Genomic DNA, 24,301 nt, shown 5'->3' with positions numbered 1-24,301 from the left:
TACAACATCAAATCTTTTATTAAAACATTGTAACGTTATCAACAACAAAACATGAAGAAAAAAAACACATTAAGACAAACGTTAATTTTTTAACATATATTTCCCCTCGCATGAATGAGAAGTTGCCACATCTGCCTGTTACACACTCAATCAAATTTAATGGAACAAAACTATACCTGAAAATATACTACAAAAATTATTTTCACTGATTCAAATCTCAAGTCATTCAAAACAGTTTGTCACCATATGTTAACATCACTAAAGCCCCCCCAAAATGATATTTGAATGGTATGAAACCATGGCACAGGCAGGCTTGACACAACAATGTATGACTGATTCACGTTTCCTTTAGTCACTGTGCAGTGTGTCTCTTAGCAACACTTCACTGTAATGGTGAGACTCCAGTTAGAGGTAAGGAATGACAGACTCACCATAGCTGCCTCTGAAAACCTGATATAACCACAGAGGTATTTAAGACCTATCAACTTGAAGATCCCACTAATCTTACACATTAGGATGGTTGAAAGAGAAGGATCCCATCATGACTTCAAATCAGAGCAGTGGAAACCGTCAAGGAATTGACAGGAGAATGCATGTTCAGCGAGGGTTTTTACGGCTACTCCTGAACAAAAAAAACATGTCTCATTATTAAGATCCTGAGGGCTTTATAGTCTGAGACAAGAGCAGTGTAGGGCTAGTCCAGGTCCATGCAACCACGCCCTCCAACTGCCTCAGAATGAATCCACCTCATCTCTTTCACACCTATCAAATAATGTGAGACCAGTGAAATTCTTCAAGCCAAGGATACAGTTAGTGAAATATAGGGACAGCTTCTCCCTCTCAGTTCTGGCTGAGCTTGGTCTTGGTGGCAAAGTCAACACTGAGTTTCCTCATTACCTCACCGTGGCTCTGACCCACCAGGTTTTGGCGAACACTACCATAGTTCTCCTTGACGAAGTTGGCGAAGGGCGTGGGTGCCCGGGGCTTGGAGGGGTTGAGCAGGACCAGCTGACCCGTACAGAGGGCACACACAAACCTCTCGGTGTCCAGAGACTTAGAGTGGCGACCGAGTCTACAGAGGGCAGGAAGAAGAGAACAGTTTAGCCATCAATAGGTTTAAGACTTTAGCCATCAATAGGTTTAAGAGTTTAGCCATCAATAGGTTTAAGAGTTTAGCCATCAATAGGATGGAGTTTAGCCATCAATAGGTTTAAGAGTTTAGCCATCAATAGGTTTAACAGTTTAGCCATCAATAGGATGGAGTTTAGCCATCAATAGGATGGAGTTTAGCCATCAATAGGATGGATTTTAGCCATCAATAGGATGGATTTTAGCCATCAATAGGTTTAAGAGTTTAGCCATCAATAGGTTTAAGAGTTTAGCCATCAATAGGTTTAAGAGTTTAGCCATCAATAGGTTTAAGAGTTTAGCCATCAATAGGATGGAGTTTAGCCATCAATAGTGGAGTTTAGCCATCAATAGGATGGATTTTAGCCATCAATAGGATGGATTTTAGCCATCAATAGGTTTAAGAGTTTAGCCATCAATAGGTTTAAGAGTTTAGCCATCAATAGGTTTAAGAGTTTAGCCATCAATAGGTTTAACAGTTTAGCCATCAAGTGGTTTAACAGTTTAGCCATCAAGTGGTTTAACAGTTTAGCCATCAATAGGATGGAGTTTAGCCATCAATAGGATGGAGTTTAGCCATCAATAGGATGGATTTTAGCCATCAATAGGATGGATTTTAGCCATCAATAGGATGGATTTTAGCCATCAATAGGTTTAAGAGTTTAGCCATCAATAGGTTTAAGAGTTTAGCCATCAATAGGTTTAAGAGTTTAGCCATCAATAGGTTTAAGAGTTTAGCCATCAATAGGATGGAGTTTAGCCATCAATAGGATGGAGTTTAGCCATCAATAGGATGGAGTTTAGCCATCAATAGGATGGATTTTAGCCATCAAGTGGTTTAGCAGTTTAGCCATCAATAGGATGGAGTTTAGCCATCAATAGGATGGACAGGGATTTTAGCCATCAAGTGGTTTAACAGTTTAGCCATCAAGTGGTTTAACAGTTTAGCCATCAAGCAAGTCTCTTCTTATTGGTGTCCTTTAGTCGTGGTTTCTTTGCAGCAATTCAACCATGAAGTCCTGATTCACACAGTCTCCTCTGAACAGTTGATGTTGAGATGTTACTTGAACTCTGAAGCATTTATTTTGGCTGCAATCTGAGGTGCAGTTAGCTCTAATGAATTTATCCTCTGCAGCAGATGTAACTCTGGGTCTTCCTTTCCTATGGCAGTCCTCGTGAGAGCCAGTTTCATGATAGCACTTGATGGTTTTTGCGACTGCACTTGAAGAAACTTTAAAAGTTCTTGAAATTTTCCGGATTGACTGACCTTCATGTCTTAAAGTAATGATGGACTGTCGTTTCTCTTTAATAATTTGAGCTGTTCTTGCCATAATATAGACTTGGTCTTTTACCAAATAGGGCTATATTCTGTATACCACCCCTACCTTGTCACAACACAACTGATTGGCTCAAACACATTAATTAAGGAAAGAAAGAAATTCCACAAATGAACTTGGAACATGGAACATCTGTTAATTGAAATGAATTTAAATGCATTCCAGGTGGTTGAGAGAATGCCAAGAGTGTGCAAAGCTGTCATCAAGGCAAAGGTTGGCTACTTTCAAGAATCTAAAAAAATCCAATATTTTGTTTTGTTTAACACTTTTTTGGTTACAACATAATTCCATATGTGTTATTTCACAGTTCTGATGTCTTCACTATTATTCTACAATGTAGAAAATAGTCCAATAAAGAAGAACCCTGGAATTAAACTTTTGACTGGTACTGGTACTGTACGTGTTTTTGCAGCAGCTGCACTGGTACTGGTACTTGTAGTTAATGTCGTAGCTGTGGCAGCGGGTGACCACAGGCAGCTCGGGGTGTGCCAGCGTGGCCTTGCGGGCGTACAGCTTCCAGAAGGGGCCGTGCCCATCCCTCACACTGTTGATCAACCAGGTGGCAGCGTGGCACATCTCATGAACCAATGTGTCCCGCAGGCGGTCTGGCAAGGGGGAGGATGGAAAGTAACGCGGGAGAGAAAAGAAGAGACAAGGGGGGAATGGGAGAGAGAGGAAGGATGGGAGAGAGAGAGAGGAAGGATGGGAGAGAGAGAGTGGGAGAGAGAGGGGCAGTGGGAGAGAGAGAGAGAGAAAGGAAGTGGGAGGAGAAAGGGAATGGGAGAGAGGGAGTGGGAGGAGAGAAGGAGTGGGAGGAGAAAGGGAGTGGGAGGAGAAAGGGAGTGGGAGGAGAAAGGGAGTGGGAGGAGAAAGGGAGTGGGAGAGAGGGAGTGGGAGAGAGGGAGTGGGAGAGAGGGAGTGGGAGAGAGAGGAAGGATGGGTGAGAACGAGGCAAGGTGGGAGAGAAAGCAGGATACTTTTTACACAGGTTTAATAATACAGACACGGGCTGTTCAAATTCAAGTTTGACTTTAAATGACTTTCACCAGAACCTAATTTCAACATTATAACCAGATAGATTTAATCTCATGTCATTAGTTCTTCAACCAGTGAAGCCTTACCTGCAGAGTCACAGACTTTCTCCGAGAGTTGGATACGGGCGTATCGGTTCCCTCCACTTCTCTCCTGCCCTGTGACGCAGTAGCCAGCAGTCTTTCTCATCTTGTTATTCCAGCTCACTGACATGTTACTGGGCAGCTGGGGAACAAAGACGTTACAAAGGAAAGAAGAGGTAAAACATGCAAGATAATCCCAGGTCACATGATGTTATGGTGTAGGTCAAAGCAAAACACTGAATAAGATGGCATCTTCATCACTCTCCAAGCGATATGGCGGTATATGTATGCTTAAAGTGTGTGTGTTTAACACTATAGCCTATGTATGCTTAAAGTGTGTGTGTTTAACACTATAGCCTATGTATGCTTAAAGTGTGTGTGTTTAACACTATAGCCTATGTATGCTTAAAGTGTGTGTGTTTAACACTATAGCCTATGTATGCTTAAAGTGTGTGTGTTTAACACTATAGCCTATGTATGCTTAAAGTGTGTGTGTTTAACACTATAGCCTATGTATGCTTAAAGTGTGTGTGTTTAACACTATAGCCTATGTATGCTTATAACCTGTATGTTTAAACCTGTATAGCCTATGTATGCTTATAACCTGTATGTTTAAACTGTATAGCCTATGTATGCTTAAAGTGTGTGTGTTTAAGACTATAGCCTATGTATGCTTAAAGTGTGTGTGTTTAACACTATAGCCTATGTATGCTTATAACCTGTATGTTTAAACCTGTATAGCCTATGTATGCTTATAACCTGTATGTTTAAACCTGTATAGCCTATGTATGCTTAAAGTGTGTGTGTTTAACACTATAGCCTATGTATGCTTAAAGTGTGTGTGTTTAACACTATAGCCTATGTATGCTTATAACCTGTATGTTTAAACCTGTATAGCCTATGTATGCTTATAACCTGTATGTTTAAACCTGTATAGCCTATGTATGCTTAAAGTGTGTGTGTGCATACCTTGTTGTCGAACACGCTGGTGTTGTACAGGCGATACAGTTTGCTGGTGAGCTCCTCCTTGGTCTGTTTGAAGTTGTGGCTGTAGCTGGAGCCTGGTCCAGACAGAGACTGGAGGAAACACCCAGGAGTCTGACACCCTGCTGATACACTGAGGAGAGAAACACCCAGGAGTCAGACACCCTGCTGATACACTGAGGAGAGAAACACCCAGGAGTCAGACACCCTGCTGATACACTGAGGAGAGAAACACCCAGGAGTCAGACACCCTGCTGATACACTGAGGAGAAACACCCAGGAGTCATACACCCTGCTGAGAAAACACCCAGGAGTCAGACACCCTGCTGATACACTGAGGAGAGAAACACCCAGGAGTCATACACCCTGCTGATACACTGAGGAGAGAAACACCCAGGAGTCATACACCCTGCTGATACACTGAGGAGAGAAACACCCAGGAGTCAGACACCCTGCTGATACACTGAGGAGAGAAACACCCAGGAGTCATACACCCTGCTGATACACTGAGGAGAGAAACACCCAGGAGTCTGACACCCTGCTGATACACTGAGGAGAGAAACACCCAGGAGTCAGACACCCTGCTGATACACTGAGGAGAGAAACACCCAGGAGTCTGACACCCTGCTGATACACTGAGGAGAGAAACACCCAGGAGTCAGACACCCTGCTGATACACTGAGGAGAGAAACACCCAGGAGTCAGACACCCTGCTGATACACTGAGGAGAGAAACACCCAGGAGTCAGACACCCTGCTGATACACTGAGGAGAGAAACACCCAGGAGTCAGACACCCTGCTGATACACTGAGGAGAGAAACACCCAGGAGTCAGACACCCTGCTGATACACTGAGGAGAGAAACACCCAGGAGTCAGACACCCTGCTGATACACTGAGGAGAAAAACACCCAGGAGTCATACACCCTGCTGATACACTGAGGAGAGAAACACCCAGGAGTCATACACCCTGCTGATACACTGAGGAGAGAAACACCCAGGAGAGAAACACAGCCTGGAGTCTGACACACTGAGGAGAGAAACATTGATCAACACCCTGTCCTAGGGCCTGTTCAGTAGAGTAATGAGGTACAGCCCTAGGCCCTGTTCAGTAGAGTATTGAGGTACACCTGCCCTAGGCCCTGTTCAGTAGAGTATTGAGGTACACCTGCCCTAGGCCCTGTTCAGTAGAGTATTGAGGTACACTCTGCCCTAGGCCCTGTTCAGTAGAGTATTGAGGTACACCTGCCCTAGGCCCTGTTCAGTAGAGTATTGAGGAACACACGGCCCTCTGGCCTGTTCAGTAGAGTATTGAGGTACACTCTGCACTAGGCCCTGTTCAGTAGAGTATTGAGGTACACTCTGCCCTAGGCCCTGTTCAGTAGAGTATTGAGGTACACCTGCCCTAGGCCCTGTTCAGTAGGGTATTGAGGTACACCTGCCCTAGGCCCTGTTCAGTAGAGTATTGAGGAACACCCTGCCCTAGGCTCTGTTCAGTAGAGTATTGACGAACACCCTGCCCTAGTCCCTGTTCAGTAGAGTATTGAGGAACACCCTGCCCTAGGCCCTGTTCAGTAGAGTATTGAGGAACAACCTGCCCTAGGCCCTGTTCAGTAGAGTATTGAGGAACAACCTGCCCTAGGCCCCGTTCAGTAGAGTATTGAGGAACACCCTGCCCTAGGCCCTGTTCAGTAGAGTATTGAGGAACACACTGCCCTAGGCCCTGTTCAGTAGAGTATTGAGGAACACCCTGCCCTCGGCCCTGTTCAGTAGAGTATTGAGGAACACACTGCCCTAGGCCCTGTTCAGTAGAGTATTGAGGAACACCCTGCCCTAGGCCCCGTTCAGTAGAGTATTGAGGAACACACTGCCCTAGGCCCTGTTCAGTAGAGTATTGAGGTACACCCTGCCCTAGGCCCTGTTCAGTAGAGTATTGAGGTACACCTGCCCTAGGCCCTGTTCAGTAGAGTATTGAGGAACACCCTGCCCTAGGCCCTGTTCAGTAGAGTATTGAGGTACACCTGCCCTAGGCCCTGTTCAGTAGAGTATTGAGGAACACCCTGCCCTCGGCCCTGTTCAGTAGAGTATTGAGGAACACACTGCCCTAGGCCCTGTTCAGTAGAGTATTGAGGTACACCTGCCCTAGGCCCTGTTCAGTAGAGTATTGAGGAACAGCCTGCCCTCGGCCCTGTTCAGTAGAGTACTGAGGTACACCCTGCCCTAGTCCCTGTTCAGTAGAGTATTGACGAACACCCTGCCCTAGGCCCTGTTCAGTAGAGTATTGAGGAACACCCTGCCCTCGGCCCTGTTCAGTAGAGTATTGAGGAACACCCTGCCCTCGGCCCTGTTCAGTAGAGTATTGAGGAACAACCTGCCCTAGGCCCTGTTCAGTATTGAGGTACAGCCCTAGGCCCTGTTCAGTAGAGTATTGAGGTACACCTGCCCTAGGCCCTGTTCAGTAGAGTATTGAGGTACACTCCCTGCCCTGTTCAGTAGGCCCTGTTCAGTAGAGTATTGAGGAACACCCTGCCCTAGGCCCTGTTCAGTAGAGTATTGAGGAACACAGCCCAGTCCTAGGCCCTGTTCAGTAGAGTAGAGGTACACCCTGTCCTAGGCCCTGTTCAGTAGAGTATTGAGGTACAGCCCATCCCCTAGGCCCTGTTCAGTAGAGTATTGAGGAACACCCCGTGCCTAGGCCCTGTTCAGTAGAGTATTGAGGCCCTAGCCCTGTTCAGTCACCCTGCCCTAGGCCCTGTTCAGTAGAGTATTGAGGAACACCCTGCCCTAGGCCCTGTTCAGTAGAGTACTGCCCTAGGCCCTGTTCAGGAGTACAGGAACACCTGGCCCTAGGCCCTGTTCAGTAGAGTATTGAGGAACACCCTGCCCTCGGCCCTGTTCAGTAGAGTATTGAGGAACACCCTGCCCTCGGCCCTGTTCAGTAGAGTATTGAGGAACAACCTGCCCTAGGCCCTGTTCAGTAGAGTATTGAGGTACACCTGCCCTAGGCCCTGTTCAGTAGAGTACTGAGGTACACTCTGCCCTAGGCCCTGTTCAGTAGAGTATTGAGGAACACCCTGCCCTAGGCCCTGTTCAGTAGAGTATTGAGGTACAGCCCATCCTAGGCCCTGTTCAGTAGAGGTACACCCCGTCCTAGGCCCTGTTCAGTAGAGTATTGAGGTACAGCCCATCCTAGGCCCTGTTCAGTAGAGTATTGAGGTACACCCCGTCCTAGGCCCTGTTCAGTAGAGTATTGAGGTACAGCCCATCCTAGGCCCTGTTCAGTAGAGTATTGAGGTACACCCCGTCCTAGGCCCTGTTCAGTAGAGTACTGAGGTACACTCTGCCCTAGGCCCTGTTCAGTAGAGTATTGAGGAACACCCTGCCCTAGGCCCTGTTCAGTAGAGTATTGAGGTACAGCCCATCCTAGGCCCTGTTCAGTAGAGGTACACCCCGTCCTAGGCCCTGTTCAGTAGAGTATTGAGGTACAGCCCATCCTAGGCCCTGTTCAGTAGAGTATTGAGGTACACCCCGTCCTAGGCCCTGTTCAGTAGAGTACTGAGGCCCTGTTGTTCAGTAGAGTATTGAGGAACACCCTAGGCCCTGTTCAGCCCCATCCTAGGCCCTGTTCAGTAGAGTGAGGCCCTACACCCAGTCCTAGGCCCTGTTCAGTAGAGTATTGAGGTACAGCCCATCCTAGGCCCTGTTCAGTAGAGTGAGGTACACCCTGCCCTAGGCCCTGTTCAGTAGAGTATTGAGGTACAGCCCATCCTAGGCCCTGTTCAGTAGAGTGAGGTACACCCCGTCCTAGGCCCTGTTCAGTAGAGTATTGAGGTACAGCCCATCCTAGGCCCTGTTCAGTAGAGTGAGGTACACCCCGTCCTAGGCCCTGTTCAGTAGAGTATTGAGGTACAGCCCATCCTAGGCCCTGTTCAGTAGAGTGAGGTACACCCCGTCCTAGGCCCTGTTCAGTAGAGTATTGAGGTACAGTCCTAGGGCCTGCTTAATATTACCTGGAGAAGGAAAGGCTGCTGGTCTGAAGTCTGGTCTCTGTGGGTTTAGAGACAAGCAGCCTTGCTGGAGTCTTCAGAACCAATGGAGTTCTCCCTACCGGCCGAGGGCCGGCCTCTTTCGAGGCTTTGGGCCGTGGAGCTGACAGGGGGGGCTTCTGATTGGGCCCTGGATTCACACACGAGGATGCAGCCAATGAGAGGAAGTGATACAGAAACAAAAAAGGAAATGTACCAATTAAAAACCACAGCTGGCAGAAAGAAGCCTTGTGGGTGGACACGGTCTGAACAGAAATATAGGAGTTATATTTAAACCCTTTGGGAGCATTATACCATCGTGCATATTTACTTTGTTTACGTTACCCTCTCTGATCCAACTCCTGGGACAAGTTTTTAAAATATTTTTTAGGTATGTGCCACCCCACTTACTGTTTAGGTGTTGGGGTGTTACCTGTGTCATGTTTAGGTGTTGAGGAGTTACCTGTGTCATGTTTAGGTGTTGGGGAGTTACCTGTGTCATGTTTAGGTGTTACCTGTGTCATGTTTAGGTGTTACCTGTGTCATGTTTAGGTGTTACCTGTGTCATGTTTAGGAGTTACCTGTGTCATGTTTAGGAGTTGGGGAGTTACCTGTGTCATGTTTAGGTGTTGGGGAGTTACCTGTGTCATGTTTAGGTGTTGGGGTGTTACCTGTGTCATGTTTAGGTGTTACCTGTGTCATGTTTAGGTGTTGGGGTGTTACCTGTGTCATGTTTAGGTGTTGGGGAGTTACCTGTGTCATGTTTAGGTGTTACCTGTGTCATGTTTAGGAGTTGGGGTGTTACCTGTGTCATGTTTAGGAGTTGGGGAGTTACCTGTGTCATGTTTAGGTGTTGGGGAGTTACCTGTGTCATGTTTAGGTGTTGGGGTGTTACCTGTGTCATGTTTAGGTGTTACCTGTGTCATGTTTAGGTATTACCGGTGTCATGTTTAGGTGTTACCTGTGTCATGTTTAGGTGTTGGGGTGTTACCTGTGTCATGTTTAGGTGTTGGGGTGTTACCTGTGTCATGTTTAGGTGTTGGGGTGTTACCTGTGTCATGTTTAGGTGTTGGGGTGTTACCTGTGTCATGTTTAGGTGTTGGAGTTACCTGTGTCATGTTTAGGTGTTGGAGTTACCTGTGTCATGTTTAGGTGTTGGAGTTACCTGTGTCATGTTTAGGTGTTGGGGTGTTACCTGTGTCATGTTTAGGTGTTGGGGTGTTACCTGTGTCATGTTTAGGTGTTGGGGTGTTACCTGTGTCATGTTTAGGTGTTGGGGTGTTACCTGTGTCATGTTTAGGTGTTGGGGTTACCTGTGTCATGTTTAGGTGTTGGGGTGTTACCTGTCTTGTGGTTCTTCTTAATTCTGTCCAGTAAGCTGAGGAACTCCTCCTCTGAGCTGGCTGAGTCCTCCAGCTTCGACGGGGCTGAGTGAGTCCGCTGTGGAAGGGGGGCCGGGGTGGAAGAGGGGAGAGGGGAGGGCGAGGGAAAGAAGATGTCCTCCTGGTTACTTTGTGGAACTTTGACCTTGTGTGTCCGAGACGTGGGCGGATGGCGCACAGGGTGGCGCGTCCTCCACGTGCTCTTGATCAAGATACCATCATCGTCACTGTCGCTGAGGAAAACCGGGGAGTCACACTGGGACAGGGGTCTTCTGACTGGGAGCTGGGAGGATGACAGCTTAGGGGTGTTAGAGGTACCTGTAGAAGACAGACACAGTGACCTGTTGTTGGGACTGAATCATAATATCTCCATGAGTTAAACAAAACAGACAGTGACTGTTGAGTAGGTAACGCTGTCGGCCTAACAACTCCCCCTCTAGCCGTGACAATATATCAAAATAACCAAGGCTTCCTGGGTATTACATCAGTTCTGGCTATGAGAAGAAAAGTCACCACAGTGCTGAACTGAAATTGAGCAGAAAGAACTTCTTCGAAACAGATTTCAGTTCATTACAAGCATGTATGTTGACGGTTAATGTTAGCGTATCAAATAGTCCCCTATTCCCTATATAGTCCACTACTTTTGAATAGAGTAGTGCCCTATATAGGGAATAGGTTGCCATTAGGGACACAGCAATATTACCTTTGGCGGTAGGTGTTTTTTTCTTCTTGAGGACGAAGTCATCGTCGGAGGAAGAGCTGTCGACAATAAAGTTTCTGAGGCTGAGGACAAAACAGGAGATAAACCTGAGTATTAACACACGATAGGGACCATAGTCACGGTAAGAGGTTGAAACCACTGTACCTGTCTACACTGTCACGTTCTGCTTCCTTGGGCTTCGGCTTGGGAGTTTTCACACGGCTCAGGACTTCAGGGGCACCAGACGAGACACAAGGGAACAGTAAACATGTCATCCCCCATGATGCAGCAGCGCCAGTTATACCTCTCGCTTCGCATCTTCCTCTTCTGCTGTGACTCACTAATTTCTGTTTATTACTGAAGCTCCCGTTTTGGGCCAATCAGTGTAATTTTGTAAATGCGGGATCTCTATGACAACACCCATCATTCACCAGAGTTTCTGCAAAAGCAGGCCAGTGCTGTCTTGAGATATCGCGTGTGACTCATACATGAACGGACGGAGAACGAGCCACAGTCCCCTCCCCGATTTCATCATGGAGAACAATGACATGAGTAAGGAGACATCGAAGAGACCTGGGCCCGTTTCCCGGTAGCGATGGAACTTACGAGTGTTTTAATGATGCATCTTTACTACAACGGACAAAGAAGTAACATGTTTCCCAGAACACCACGCAGAGAGAACGTTCACAAGTTGATCGTTGAGAAGTGTCAATACTGATAGGATCAAAATAAAAGCAGGGCTGCTCTCGGAACAGCTTTCTCCATTCAAATTGTACCTTAAACATGAGAATGATTTCGCAATACTGATGCCAGATCAGCTCCTGAAGAGATATAATCATCTATGGCTGCAAATATTGAGGCGGCTTATTCTAACGATTACGCTATAATAATAATACACGAACTCACAGATTTGGCTTGTTAGGCTACACATTATGAAATATAGAGGCACAAATGACAGACAGTATCCAAATAGCAAAATAAAACAATTGAATGCACATTGGTTTCAATATCATTTAAATATACAAGCCTATAGTCTATACTGTAGGTAGGCTATTTATCTTTTAATGCAGTCATCTCTGTTTTTATTATAAGATTTGTTTTCAAATCTTTTTATCCTTTGCTTGTTTGTAACAATTGCAAGGACATTGGAAACTTCGTTGTGAAGTTATTGGCGGTCACAGAGTGAATGATACACATCTTGATTCTATTTGTACCAGAGATCGTCGATGTATAAAGTGATGAATCTAACGACACACTTTGCTGTTCTACGAGTGGTTTGGGGCAGCTGGTAAATAATTTGCCTTTTGAAGTACGACTTTAGTAACGATGGTTTTGGGAAACATCTGTGAGATTTAATGATGCTCCTACAAAAGGTTCTAACAACGAACTTAGCCTTAAGATGCATTTAGGAAACCGGGGCCCTGGACAGTCATGAACAATACTGTTGTTTGACTTTATTACATACACCAAATTAGACATGACAAAACACCCATTCAGTGACATAGAACATTGTTTCAATAAAGAAGCCTCACCCCAACACAAAACATGACTTCACTAATGCAGAAGTCAAGGCACCAGTATGGTACTTACAGTTTTCAAAGCCGCCATCACTGTCTGAGCTTAATACAAGGACTGGTTCACTAGAGGGGAGAGAATCAGAAAATAAACACATTTAGTCCAATTGAATGACCAGATAGATGAAATGGAATTAAGGGCTCTATTCAATCCGTATTGTGGACGTTCAACGTTACAGCGTGATTGAAATTTAAACGCAACGTTCCCAGGTAAGTGGGTATTACGTTCACGGTAAACGCTGCATATGTCTCCTCAATCAGACATTACATTTAGATTTCTATTGGCTAATCTGTAAGGCTTCAGTTATCCAGATTGAATAGAGACCTATAAGTCTACAAGGCTATAGGCTGGAAGTAGGGTTGTGACGATCATGGTATTTTGGGTGACTGTAATTAGCCAGCCAAATGACAGCGTTCACCATAATAGCGTAAACATTATTTTTTTATGACATTTTCTACTCTTCTCTGCTGCCATAGAAATGGCAATTAATAGAACAGGTGTCCCCATTCAAGTCAATGACGACATAATGGGTGGACTGGCAGCCATTGCGAGTGTAGCAATATCAACAAAGCAAATTATATGCTAAAATATGTGCTGTAATTTGTTGATTCAAGTCACGTGACATTACAATAATAACATTCCATTGCCTGAGCCACATCAGTTTACATCAATTGAATGAACATTCTACATTACCATGGAAATTGCATCACAATACCAGGCAGCCATTTCAAGTGTACCCATGAGTTTACCAGTCAAATTGCCAGGGTTAGAGGTTCCAAGTCTGTTCTTTTCATTCTATTTCTATGTGTGCTGCTGCTGCATTGTGGGAGGTATAAGCCTAGGCAATCGAAGACTTGTTTGCTTGTTCCAGCAAGGAGCAAACAAGCTTCATCACGTTGTTACAGCAGAAACGGACAGAGATGGAAGAGAAAGCGAGACACCCCACTCCCTCATTTTTTATGGTTACATTACAGTCAATGAACTAAGCAGATCAGACCCAACTGCTATTTCATTGGTGTCTATGGGATAACCACCCCATTAAGCAGACCGGAAGTGACCACTTTTTTTCAATGGTAAACGGCCTGAGTGAACTATTTTCTTTTATCCACCATCTTTGAAACGTACTAAACCGCACAAATGCCGTCCCATCTTCAGTGAGCTGATTATTCCACGGCAAACACATTTTTTTGAAGGTTATTTTATTTTCGCGACAGTCTTCATCCATAACCGTTGGTTACACAGTATTTGTGCCAGCACTAGCTGCGCGAATCATTACTTTACCTGACTTTGTTAGCAGCACTGCAATGTTTCCGAGAAGCAGCTTTGGGTGTAGCCTGCTCCACAAGAACTACAGACAAGAAGAACATAGAGATGAATTCATTCAACTACAGTATTTCAATGCATGGCTATCATGTCATAGACCTACATGTTTGGCACCACGGCAACCATAATCAAGAGTTGGCCAATGCTCATACAGCTCTGGACCAGGTGTAAAGGAATCTTCCAGGTGAACAAAAAGAAAGCAGTCGTAGGTCAAGTCAATCAAACATCATCAATCAAACCAGGTTTAATATAAATTGCAACAAGGAGCCACTCTGCACAGAAGCAGAGAACATGTCAAACAGGCCCTTTATATTCTAATAGCAGCACAACCCACTGACCCTCACTTACACTGGTCGAAATCATCATCACTGGACTCTATCAACACCTTGGTCCTGTAACTGTTGCCCTTGGAGACCTGGTTCTCTTTCCCTGAGCCTCCGTCATCCTCTTCCTCACTGTCTGGCAGATGTTGCCGGACTCTGGGAGGAAGGTCTTGAACACCCCTGGAGGAGTGATTGGCTGTGGCCGGACGCCGAGTCTTACTGATGCTTTTAATCAGCTGTAAAGAAGACATGGGATGTCTTTCAAATGGCACCCAGGTCAAATGTAGTTGGTGCAATTGATAACAAAATCATTGGTAGTTCTGATTAATGTGACCAAGTTAAGTAAGATAACAACATACCTGTTCTTCTGCTGTTTTCAACCCTCCCTTCTCTGACCAGCCCAGTTTCTGTGAAACTCTTTGAAATAATCTGTGATTGTCGTCATCCATTGTACTTTTCTCTGTCGATCTTCTCTGTAAGGGGGACAATATAAGTATTATCTGCTAACAACATTCCCAGATAGCTACTGTAGCTCTGCCACTGGATAGCCCTCTGGGAAATGCATACAAACAAGACATATTTTTTGATGTTCGCGAATCGTGACATAACGTTACCTTTGAAGATGATTATAAGAGCTTTTGCTTTGTGCCCACGTTTCGGACAGCTACTGAAAGCAACCAACGAAAATTCAAAACTTCACACCGGAAGTGTTTTTTCCCTTCTTGTTTAAACCGGAAGTTGTCATTGGCAAAGCGAAAACGAGTGGTAATGACGTTAACCGACGGTTGCGGAACTCGGCCTACGTCAACAAATGGTTGCTTTGTTCACAATAATAATACGAATTTGTATACTTTTATTCCGCTCAAAATGTCTAAACTACAGTTTCTGAACGCGTATGTTACTGAACGACTAACGGCTGCTGCTCTAGAGATATCCGTAGCCATAGAGACAACAGTAGTAGAGTTGCATCAAGAAATCTCCCGTTCGACGGAGGAGAATGATCGCCTACGAAGACTGTTGGATTTGGTTTTCAACCGACAGATAAAGTCACACAGAGGTTTGCATTGACGACTTGCAACTGTATTAACACACGTCAATCATATGGCAACTTGGAAAGATAGAAGCTTAAGATACACGATTGCAAATATACAAGTACTAAAGCAACGATGCAATTGTAATTTTGAATCCCACAGCAGTATTCTCTGCGTACCAATAAACATGTTAGCTAGCTTTTTAACATTTTGTAGTTGCCGAAGAAAACTATGCATTTAGAGTTAGACAAAACACTTATTGAATTATCAGCAACTTTATATTTCTTATTTTTCATTTATCAGATACCCACCAGCTCACACTCCCCATATCTGAAGAGGAGGTTCCCCCTGAGCAGCAGCACTGTGAGCAGGAGTGGGGCCCCAGTCTGATTCAGGAGGACCCAGTGTCCACACAGATTAAAGAGGAGCAGGTGGAACTCAGGACCAATCAGGAGGAAGATCAGCTTCAAGGACTGGGGGAGGCTGATCTCATAAAGTTCATATTCACTTCTCCCTGTGTGGAAAGTGACTATGATCAGGAGAACCCATCTCGGCCCTCACATCTACACCAAACCCAAACTGTGGAGGACAGAGAGAGGGACTCTCTACTCACCTACACAACTGATGAGATCAAACTAGAACCTGATGTAGAGGACTACAGAGTATCAGAACCAGCCAGTGACTCTCAGCCCCTCTCAGCAGTAAATCCAGACTGTTCTGCAGCTCCATGTGAAAACATGAAAAGTGATGATGAGGTGGAGAGTGGAGGACAGCTATTAGGGTCTAAGACACTCGAATCAAAAAGAAAACAGACAAAGAAAGGAGAAAAGGGGACGGCCACAATGTTGCCCCGTTTGACATCTTCTAGTGTTACTACTCATTATTGCAAGGTGTGTAGGAAGACTTTTCTGTCAAACGGTTTTTTAATCTATCATGTGCGAAAAACACACACAGAGCATAAAGAATGCCAGTGTGGTGTGTGTGGAAAATACTTATGTTCGACAGAAAGTATGACAGGTCACCTACAAACTCATACCGAAGAAAACATTTCTTGTCATGTTTGTGGCAAATGTTTCTCTAAGAATGGTGATCTCAAAACACATATTAGGAGTCATACAGGAGAGAAACCATATCAGTGTACTCAATGTAGTAAATGCTACACACAGAAAGTACACCTTAAAAATCATATGAGAACTCATACAGGGGAGAAACCATTTAGGTGTAAAGAATGTGGGAAATACTTCACACAGAAGAATACCCTGTCCAATCACATGATGATCCACAGAGGGGAGAAACCATATCAGTGCAAAATATGTGGAAAAAGCTTCACTGAAAGTGGAACCCTGAGCAGGCATATGCGAGTTCACACAGGGGAGAAACCCCATCAGTGCCAAGAATGTGGGAAATGCTTCACTGAGCGTGGAAACTTGACTAAACATATAAAGATCCACAGAGGGGAGAAATCATATTGTTGCAGCTACTGTAGCAGATGCTTTACTGATGAAGCAAATTGTAAAAGACACATGAGGACCGTTCACAACAATGAGAACATATGACAATGGAGTTAATCCTGAGTAGAGTAAAACCTTCAGATAGAAAATCTAATGTATAGAACTCACACAATCCCGTGCCCTGCTCTACGTGACGGATAAACGTGTATTTTCCATACATGTCTTCAGCATGTCGGAGTTTTCCAAATCATATTTTCATCACATCTTCTACAACCCTACTATGGATATGTGGGCATTTCTGTTAAAATGTTTTGTTTATTTTCTGGCAAACTTAATTGTATTTCCATGTGAATTACCTGTATAAATAAAGGTTAAATGAAAAAAAGCAATCAAGAGTTCTTGCTCATGTAAGAACATGGCTGAGCTCTTTAAATCACCACTTCATTAAGTCAGGATTCCTATTTGACTCAGCCATGCCTCCTTGCCCTTCCAACATTTCCTAATCTCCCACCCCTTCTAATGCGACTATTCCCGATGCTTCTCCCTCCTTTTCCCCTGCCCCACTACAAAGTTTCTCCCTGCAGGCGATCATTGAGTCTGAGGTGTTAAAGGAGCTCCTTAAACTTGACCCCCCAAAATACATCTGGGTCAGATGGTTTAGACCCTTTCTTCTTTAAGATTGTTGCCCCTATCATCGCCAAGCCTTTTTAACCTGTCTCTCCTCTCTGAAGAGGTTCCCATTGCTTGAAAGGCAGCCACGGTTCTGCCTTTATTTAAAGGGGGAGGTCACACTGATCCTAACTGTTATAGGCCTATTTCTATTTTGCCCTGTTAATCAAAAGTGTTGAAAAAACTTGCCAATAATCAATTGACTGGCTTTCTTGATGTCAATAGTATTCTCTCTGGTATGCAATCTGGTTTCCGCTCAGGTTATGGATGTGTCACTGCAACCTTAAAGGTCCTAAATGATGTCACCATTGCCCTTGATTCTAAGCAATGTTGTGGTGCTATTTTTATTGACTTTGCCAAAGCTTTTGATACGGTAGACCATCCATTCTTGTGGGCCGGCCAAGGAGTATTGGTGTCTCTGAGGCGTCTTTGGCCTGGTTTGCTAACTACCTCTCTCAAAGAGTGCAGTGTATAAAGTCAGAACATCTGCTGTCTCAACCAGTGCCTGTCACCAAGGGAGTACCCCCAGGCTCGATCCTAGGCCCCACACTCTTCTTACATCACCAACATAGCTCAGGCAGTAGGAAGCTCTCTCATCCATTTACAGTATATCACAAAAGTGAATATTTGAGTATATCTTTTCATGTGACAACACTGAAGAAATGACACTTTGCTACAATGTAAAGTAGTGAGTGTGCAGCTTGTATAACAGTGTAAATTTGCTGTCCCCTCAAAATAACTCACACAGCCATTAATGTCTAAACCGCTGGCAACAAAAGTGAGTACTCTCCTAAGTGAAAATGTCAAAATTATATACATACATACCATATAATACATCTCTGTATATCTGTTTCAAGACCCACTGGTTGATATTTATTGATAAAAATCCTCTTAGGCCTCACTCCCTCCTATCTGAGAAATCTACTGCAGTACTCATCCTCCACATACAACACCCGTTCTGCCAGTCACATTCTGTTAAAGGTCCCCAAAGCACACACATACCGGGGTCGCTCCTCGTTTCAGTTCGCTGCAGCTAGCTACTGGAACGAGCTGCAATAAACACTCAAACTGGACAGTTTTATCTCAATCTTTTCATTCACAGACTCAATCATGGACACTCTTACTGGCAGTTGTGGCTGCTTTGCGTGATGTATTGTTGTATCTACATTCTTGCCCTTTGTGCTGTTGTCTGTGCCCAAAGATGCTTGTACCATGTTTTGTGCTGCTACCATGTTATGTTGCTACCATGCTGTGTTGTCATGTGTTGCTGCCTGCTATGTTGTTGTCTTAGGTCCCTGTGTAGTGTCTCTCTTGTCGTGATGTGTGTTTTGTTCTATATTTATATTTTATTTATTTTATTTTTAATCCCAGCTCCCGTCCCCGCAGGAGGCCTTTTGGTCGACCTTCGTTGTAAATAAGAATTTGTTCTTAACTGACATGCCCAGTTAAATAAAGTTAAAATAAAATAATATGTATTGCAGATTGACGCAAATTACATTTCAGTCACTTAACAGTCTCAACCAAGTTCTGCTTACACTTGTTTCATCTTGGGAAGATAGATGTTGGTTAGGCTACATTGCTTATTACCTTTTCAAAAACATGAAATGTTGGATACAACGTATATAGCATTAGACACGTCATCATTTTTAGTTGTTGAGACTTTTACAATAGAGAGACTACTTTTGTGTAAGCCACACGATGGCGCCCACGGCCAAAGCCATTCGGTGAGGCGGAAGCTGTCATTTGCAAAAAGGAAACGTGAGAGATTTGATCTCTCTTCCGGATAATAGTTTTTTTTAACGTGTTTTGTAGGATATAATCAAAGAGTTTCTAAACCCAGACGCGCAACATCGCAAGCAGACCAGACCGGGGTTTGAGAAGTCAATGAGAGAAGTAAAAAGTTATTCCTTAGTTGTTCATTTTCTCGAAATCCAAAGGCATAACCTATATTCGAGACAAGTAGTTGAACATGTTATTACTCCAAACTCGTGAAAGTGACAAACTGACGCGTTTTCATCTAGCTCCCATTGGAAACGACATGTTGTGGTCTATCTTGGGTTAGTTTGACACAATGATGTGTTTCTGCGCATGAGCATAGCTATCCAACGTCGCCTACAACTCTTCATTACTGTACTCTCTTTGATATAATATGTATCTCTATATCTATTACTGGTACATAACCATTTTACCATAGAATAAGAAGCCCACTTGCTACATTTTGACTACGTGAAATGTAACGTTATAGGCGGAACAGAATAATACAAACTTGTCGACTTTCATTCCGGTCAAAATGTCTAAACTACAGTTGCTGAACGTGTATGTTACTGAACGACTAACAGCGGCTGTTGCAGAGATATCCGTGGCGGTCGACAGGACAGTAGTAGAGTTGTATGAAGAAATCTCCCGTTCCAAGGAGGAGAATAACCGTCTGCGAAGGCTGTTGGATTTGGTTTTCAACCCTGAGATAAAGTTACACAAAGCAGGTTTGTATTGCCTAGCTACACTTCGTTTACAGCTACATTGGGGTCGGACCCCATTCATAGTCATGGATGCTAACTGCTGCTGCAGCCCAATTGATGATAGTATCTTCTGGTCAGGGGACTTCTGTTAATAATAAGAGCCCCGACTCTCGTTCTTAACATTAAAACGCATCGCTTGGGGTACTGTTTTGGAAACATAAGGAACGTATCCTTCATCTCAACAATAGACTTTAAATTTCCAAAATGACTGTACACAGTAGGATTGGGGTTAGTGTTCCCACGGCCATATCTCCATGTTTACAGCTCTTTTAAAAATATATATTTTTTACAGAAGACAAATGGAAGACAGTCGGTCACCTGTGCTAATTAGCTATCTAGCGTGGGCCGAACGCCTGTGTGTATTAGAGGTCGACCTCTAGTGTGTATCCATAACTGGGGAGGAAGTGTAGTTCGACAACTGGGGGCACACACAGCATATAGATCTGTGCAGTAAGTCTATTATTATTTATTTGAGAGATTATATATTGCAGATCACGGTTATAAGCATATGTTTCGAATGAAGGATCCAACTTACTTGGTCATTCGTTAGTGATGGGGAAAAGGGAGATAGTTAGTTACATATAAGGATATTTTTTTGATTATATATTCCATCGTTTTGAAAATATAGCAATGTATATATATTTTTTTGCTCATTCACCAAAACTCTATATCCTATATATCCTATATAACTCCTATATCCTTTTTCTCTATATCCTTTTCTCATATTATTATTATTATAATATATTATGTTCTTTTTAAAAGGGGAGCCAATTCGTTTTCAGCACAATTATTTCCATGACTGATCAAAGCGTGTTTTCTCCCTCTTGTCCCTCAGGAAGCCGGTCAGACCCCGGTCAGACCCCGGTCTGACCCCCGGTCAGACCCCGGTCTAGACCCCGGTCAGACCCCGGTCAGACCCCGGTGCAGCTGTATAGCACGTGTAGGAACCTATTCAGGCTACCTCTGTATTAACTTACATGAATCAAACTGATATCAAGTTAATACAAGAATTGAGCTTCAATTGTAATATTGACTCTATAAAGATGTTTTAATCAATAACATGGAAGTGGTCAAATAGCTCAGTAGCATTTTTAACATTGAATTCTAAGTAGCTTTATACTTCTCCATCAGATGCCCAGCAGCTCACTCTCCCCATATCCGAAGAGGAGGTTCCCCCTGAGCAGCAGCACTGTGAGCAGGAGTGGAGCCCCAGTCTGATTCAGGAGGACCCAGTGCCCACACAGATTAAAGAGGAACAGGAGGAACTACAGACCAGTCAAGAGGAAGATCAGCTTCAAGGGCTCTTTGATACCAAAGACTCCATATTCACTTCTCCCTGTGTGGAAAGTGACTGTGATCGGGAGAACCCATCTCAGCCCTCACATCTACACCAAACCCAAACTGTTGAGGACAGAGAGAGGGACTCTCTACTCACTAACACATCTATAGAGATCAAACTAGAACCTGATGTAGAGGACTACAGAGTATCAGAACCAGCCAGTGATTCTCAGCCCCTCTCAGCAGTAACTCCAGACTGTTCTGCAGCTCAGTGTGAAAACATGGAAAGTGATGATGAGGTGGAGAGTAGAGGACAACAATCAGGGTCTAAGACACTCGAATCAAAGAGAAAACAGATAGAGAATGGAGAAAGCTCTCATACCAATACTGGAGGCAGGACGGCCACTATGTTGCCCCGTTTGACATCTAGTCAAACTTATTCTGCTCCTTATTGTTGTAAGGTGTGTGAAATATTTCTTTAATTTGCGAAAAACACACACAGAGCATAAAGAATGCCAGTGTGGTGTGTGTGGAAAAAAAACTATATATTCTACAGAAAGTATGACAGGTCTCCTACAAACTCATACGGAAGAAAACATTTCTTGTCATGATTGTGGCAAATGTTTCTCTAAAGAATAGGGATCACACAATACATAGGAGTCACACAGGAGACAAACCATATGGGTGTAATCAATGTAGGACATACTACACACAGAACGTACATCTTAACCTGTTAACGCCTATTGTGACATGTCACGGTGTCTTTAGACACCTGGGGCCTCATTTATCAGTGTGTACGCACAAAACATTCTCTAAACCTAGCATGTCACGGTGTCTTTAAACACCTGGGGCCTCATTTATCAGTGTGTACGCACAAAACATTCTCTAAACCTAGCATGTCACGGTGTCTTTAAACACCTGGGGCCTCATTTATCAGTGTGTACGCACAAAACATTCTCTAAACCTAGCATGTCACGGTGTCTTTAAACACCTGGGGCCTCATTTATCAGTGTGTACGCACAAAACATTCTCTAAACCTAGCATGTCACGGTGTCTTTAAACACCTGGGGCCTCATTTATCAGTGTGTACGCACAAAACATTCTCTAAACCTAGCATGTCACGGTGTCTTTAAACACCTGGGGCCTCATTTATCAGTGTGTACGCACAAAACATTCTCTAAACCTAGCATGTCACGGTGTCTTTAAACACCTGGGGCCTCATTTATCAGTGTGTACGCACAAAACATTCTCTAAACCTAGCATGTGCCAGTTTTCCCACAAAGGTTGGCATTCATCAGTTTTGAACCTGATAGGAAAGTGTGCGTATCTCCTCCCATTCATATACACAATTCCTAGTGGTTGATCAACTGTATTGCAGGCAAATGTCATTTTGGTGGAATTGGTTTGATGGAAATGATATTAATGGCTAATATAAAGACAATGTAATCCTAATGATAAAACATTACAGTACATGTCTGTTATTATATAGGACTAATTCATAATCACATTACAGTACATGTCTATTATTATATAGGACTAAATCATAATCACATTACAGGACATGTCTGTTATTATATAGGACTAAATCATAATCACATTACAGGACATGTCTGTTATTATATAGGACTAAATCATAATCACATTACATGTCTGTTATTATATAGGACTAAATCATAATCACATTACAGGACATGTCTGTTATTATATAGGACTAAATCATAATCATATTGGAGGACATGATCAGATACTTCAGTTGTAAGTGGCTCTGCGCTCACATTTTACAGTTGATGGACAACTGTTTCACTGTTACAAACGTAGACTTCTCTTTTTTAACAAGAGCCTTTAAAGAAATCAAATGTCTCCAGTGCTGCTGCTTATTGGTTGTCTGGCTATATATATTACACAGGCAGTGACCTATTTGTTGGTCGACTCATATCAGTTAAGTTAAATATTGAACAACAATTAGTCTTTTTCATAAAAGTGTGGGCTGTAGCATTTATTTTGAAATGGTTTGAATAGACAATCAATCTTGCAGAATGCACGGCCAGTGATTGACTACGTCTATAGGCAGCATGCATTTTTAGATTTAAAAAACGCTACAAAAATGTGATCAAATTTGCCATTGTGCTTTCTTTTAGAAATTGTCATGGCCCAGTTCCAACATCTCTATATCATACAGCAAATTAGTTTGGCTCTGATTTATCAATGACAACATGCATATATGTTGCATGCAACAGTTTGATGAATCCCAATAATTTGTCACGCAATGCATTTTCAGACTGGTTGAACAATAACCATCTCAAAAGTAGTGTATGTGTGTGTGTGTGGTGTGCGTGCGTGCGTGTGTGTGTGCGTGCGTGTGCACTCTGGCTGGCTGTATTTCATACGTGTTCATCTTTTTTTCAGCATCTCACCCAAGCAACGTTCAACTGTTTAAGATGCTTTTGCATTCATCACTATGACGACAGTGATTAACGGATAATAATAATAATAGTAACTCATTATGATAATGATAATAATGATGATATTGTATGATTATTTGGTTAGGTTGCCACAGGCCTGAACCAAGCTAATACAAGAGGACGTCCAGCTACTGACACCATACACCCTCCAAAGCCACCCAAAGTGGTCCGTACTGGAGTTACTGATGATGTCCGCACGGATCAAATTGAACACTGGCCAGTGAAGTGTGAGACGCGGGGTCGCTGCAAAGTCTGCCAGAAAAATGGAACGAATACCCTCTGTCAGAAATGTGACGTAAGACTGTGTTTCACTTTTGAGAGGAATTGCTACAAGTTGTACCACATGCCTTAGTGCAAGATGTTTACGATGCAGACATAATGACGCACTGACACGATGAACAACTTGTTCAATATATATGATGCTTCTTTAGGAACGTGGATTTCAGAAGTGATGAGTCAGGCTTCATGATGAGAGCTTATATTTTGGTGGTTTTATGCCATTGTATTGATATTGTTGTATTTAAACACAATGTTACACATTGATACACACACTCTCTCCTGTCTTTATCAGAGTTGAATATGTTATGAATTATTATTGAGATTCTGTGTATTTATGAAGATTTTGCCATTTCTTTTGCAATTCCAGACTTAACTCAGGGTTATACTTGGTTCACATTGAAATAGAGCTGTAAGATTTGATAAACTGAGTGGTTTCTGTGTTTTGTATTTAAAAGAGACATGTTACAGTATATGTAATATGTTATTTGTGTCTCCTAATCACAGCTTCATGTTCATGCAAGGACAACTGGGTCTGGGTATCTAAGGGTTAAATGTCATATGAGAACTCATTCAAGGGAGAAATAATTTAGGTGTCAACAATGTGGAAAATCAAATCAAACTTTTTGTCACATGCGCCGAATACAACAAGTGTAGACTTTACTGTGACATTCTTATTTACAAGCCCTTAACCAACAGTGCAGTTCAATAAGAGTTATGATCAT

The 24,301-nt window shown here is 43.4% G+C and overlaps 3 protein-coding genes and 1 long non-coding RNA gene across 8 annotated transcripts; 3 read left to right on the top strand and 1 right to left on the bottom strand.

Annotated features, from left to right (window-relative positions):
* LOC118375073 (germ cell nuclear acidic protein-like) lies at window positions 1–15,357 on the bottom strand. Of its 2 annotated transcripts, none has more exons than XM_052515907.1 (13): window positions 15,233–15,357; window positions 14,250–14,363; window positions 13,916–14,126; window positions 13,526–13,592; window positions 12,260–12,309; window positions 10,835–10,898; window positions 10,673–10,752; window positions 9,931–10,287; window positions 8,573–8,738; window positions 4,550–4,697; window positions 3,587–3,722; window positions 2,866–3,070; window positions 1–1,072 (listed from the first exon to the last, which is right to left on the bottom strand). In XM_052515907.1, exons 2-13 carry the CDS (start codon window positions 14,337–14,339, stop codon window positions 841–843), a joined length of 1,806 nt encoding a protein of 601 aa, XP_052371867.1. In that variant the 5' UTR covers window positions 14,340–14,363; window positions 15,233–15,357; the 3' UTR covers window positions 1–840. The 2 variants fall into 2 exon arrangements, with proteins under 2 accessions (XP_052371867.1, XP_052371860.1); XM_052515900.1 differs by lacking the exon at window positions 15,233–15,357 and adding an exon at window positions 14,505–14,615.
* Window positions 1,069–2,859, top strand: LOC127928698 (uncharacterized). Of its 4 annotated transcripts, XR_008131920.1 has the most exons (4): window positions 1,069–1,416; window positions 1,527–1,598; window positions 1,781–1,852; window positions 1,899–2,859. It is a non-coding gene; the product is annotated as an uncharacterized LOC127928698 (long non-coding RNA). The 4 variants fall into 4 exon arrangements; XR_008131919.1 differs by having other exon boundaries at window positions 1,551–1,598; window positions 1,781–2,859; XR_008131914.1 differs by having other exon boundaries at window positions 1,805–2,859.
* On the top strand, window positions 14,656–16,753 carry LOC118375070 (zinc finger and SCAN domain-containing protein 12-like). Its single transcript, XM_035761559.1, has 2 exons — window positions 14,656–14,947; window positions 15,225–16,753. The coding sequence occupies exons 1-2, from the start codon at window positions 14,659–14,661 to the stop codon at window positions 16,475–16,477; spliced, it is 1,542 nt and encodes a 513-aa protein (XP_035617452.1). The 5' UTR covers window positions 14,656–14,658; the 3' UTR covers window positions 16,478–16,753.
* A 2,050-nt stretch (window positions 16,754–18,803) lies between these two features.
* LOC118375071 (uncharacterized) lies at window positions 18,804–24,005 on the top strand. The gene is made up of 3 exons (XM_035761560.2): window positions 18,804–19,524; window positions 20,692–21,299; window positions 23,386–24,005. Exons 1-3 carry the CDS (start codon window positions 19,332–19,334, stop codon window positions 23,650–23,652), a joined length of 1,068 nt encoding a protein of 355 aa, XP_035617453.1. The 5' UTR covers window positions 18,804–19,331; the 3' UTR covers window positions 23,653–24,005.
* Window positions 24,006–24,301: the final 296 nt, after the last annotated feature.

Source organism: Oncorhynchus keta, chromosome 4 (assembly GCF_023373465.1).
Source record: "Oncorhynchus keta strain PuntledgeMale-10-30-2019 chromosome 4, Oket_V2, whole genome shotgun sequence".
Taxonomy (NCBI): Eukaryota; Metazoa; Chordata; class Actinopteri; order Salmoniformes; family Salmonidae; genus Oncorhynchus; species Oncorhynchus keta.
Note: the sequence above shows the minus strand (reverse complement) of the source record. Positions and strands in the feature narration are given on the sequence as shown.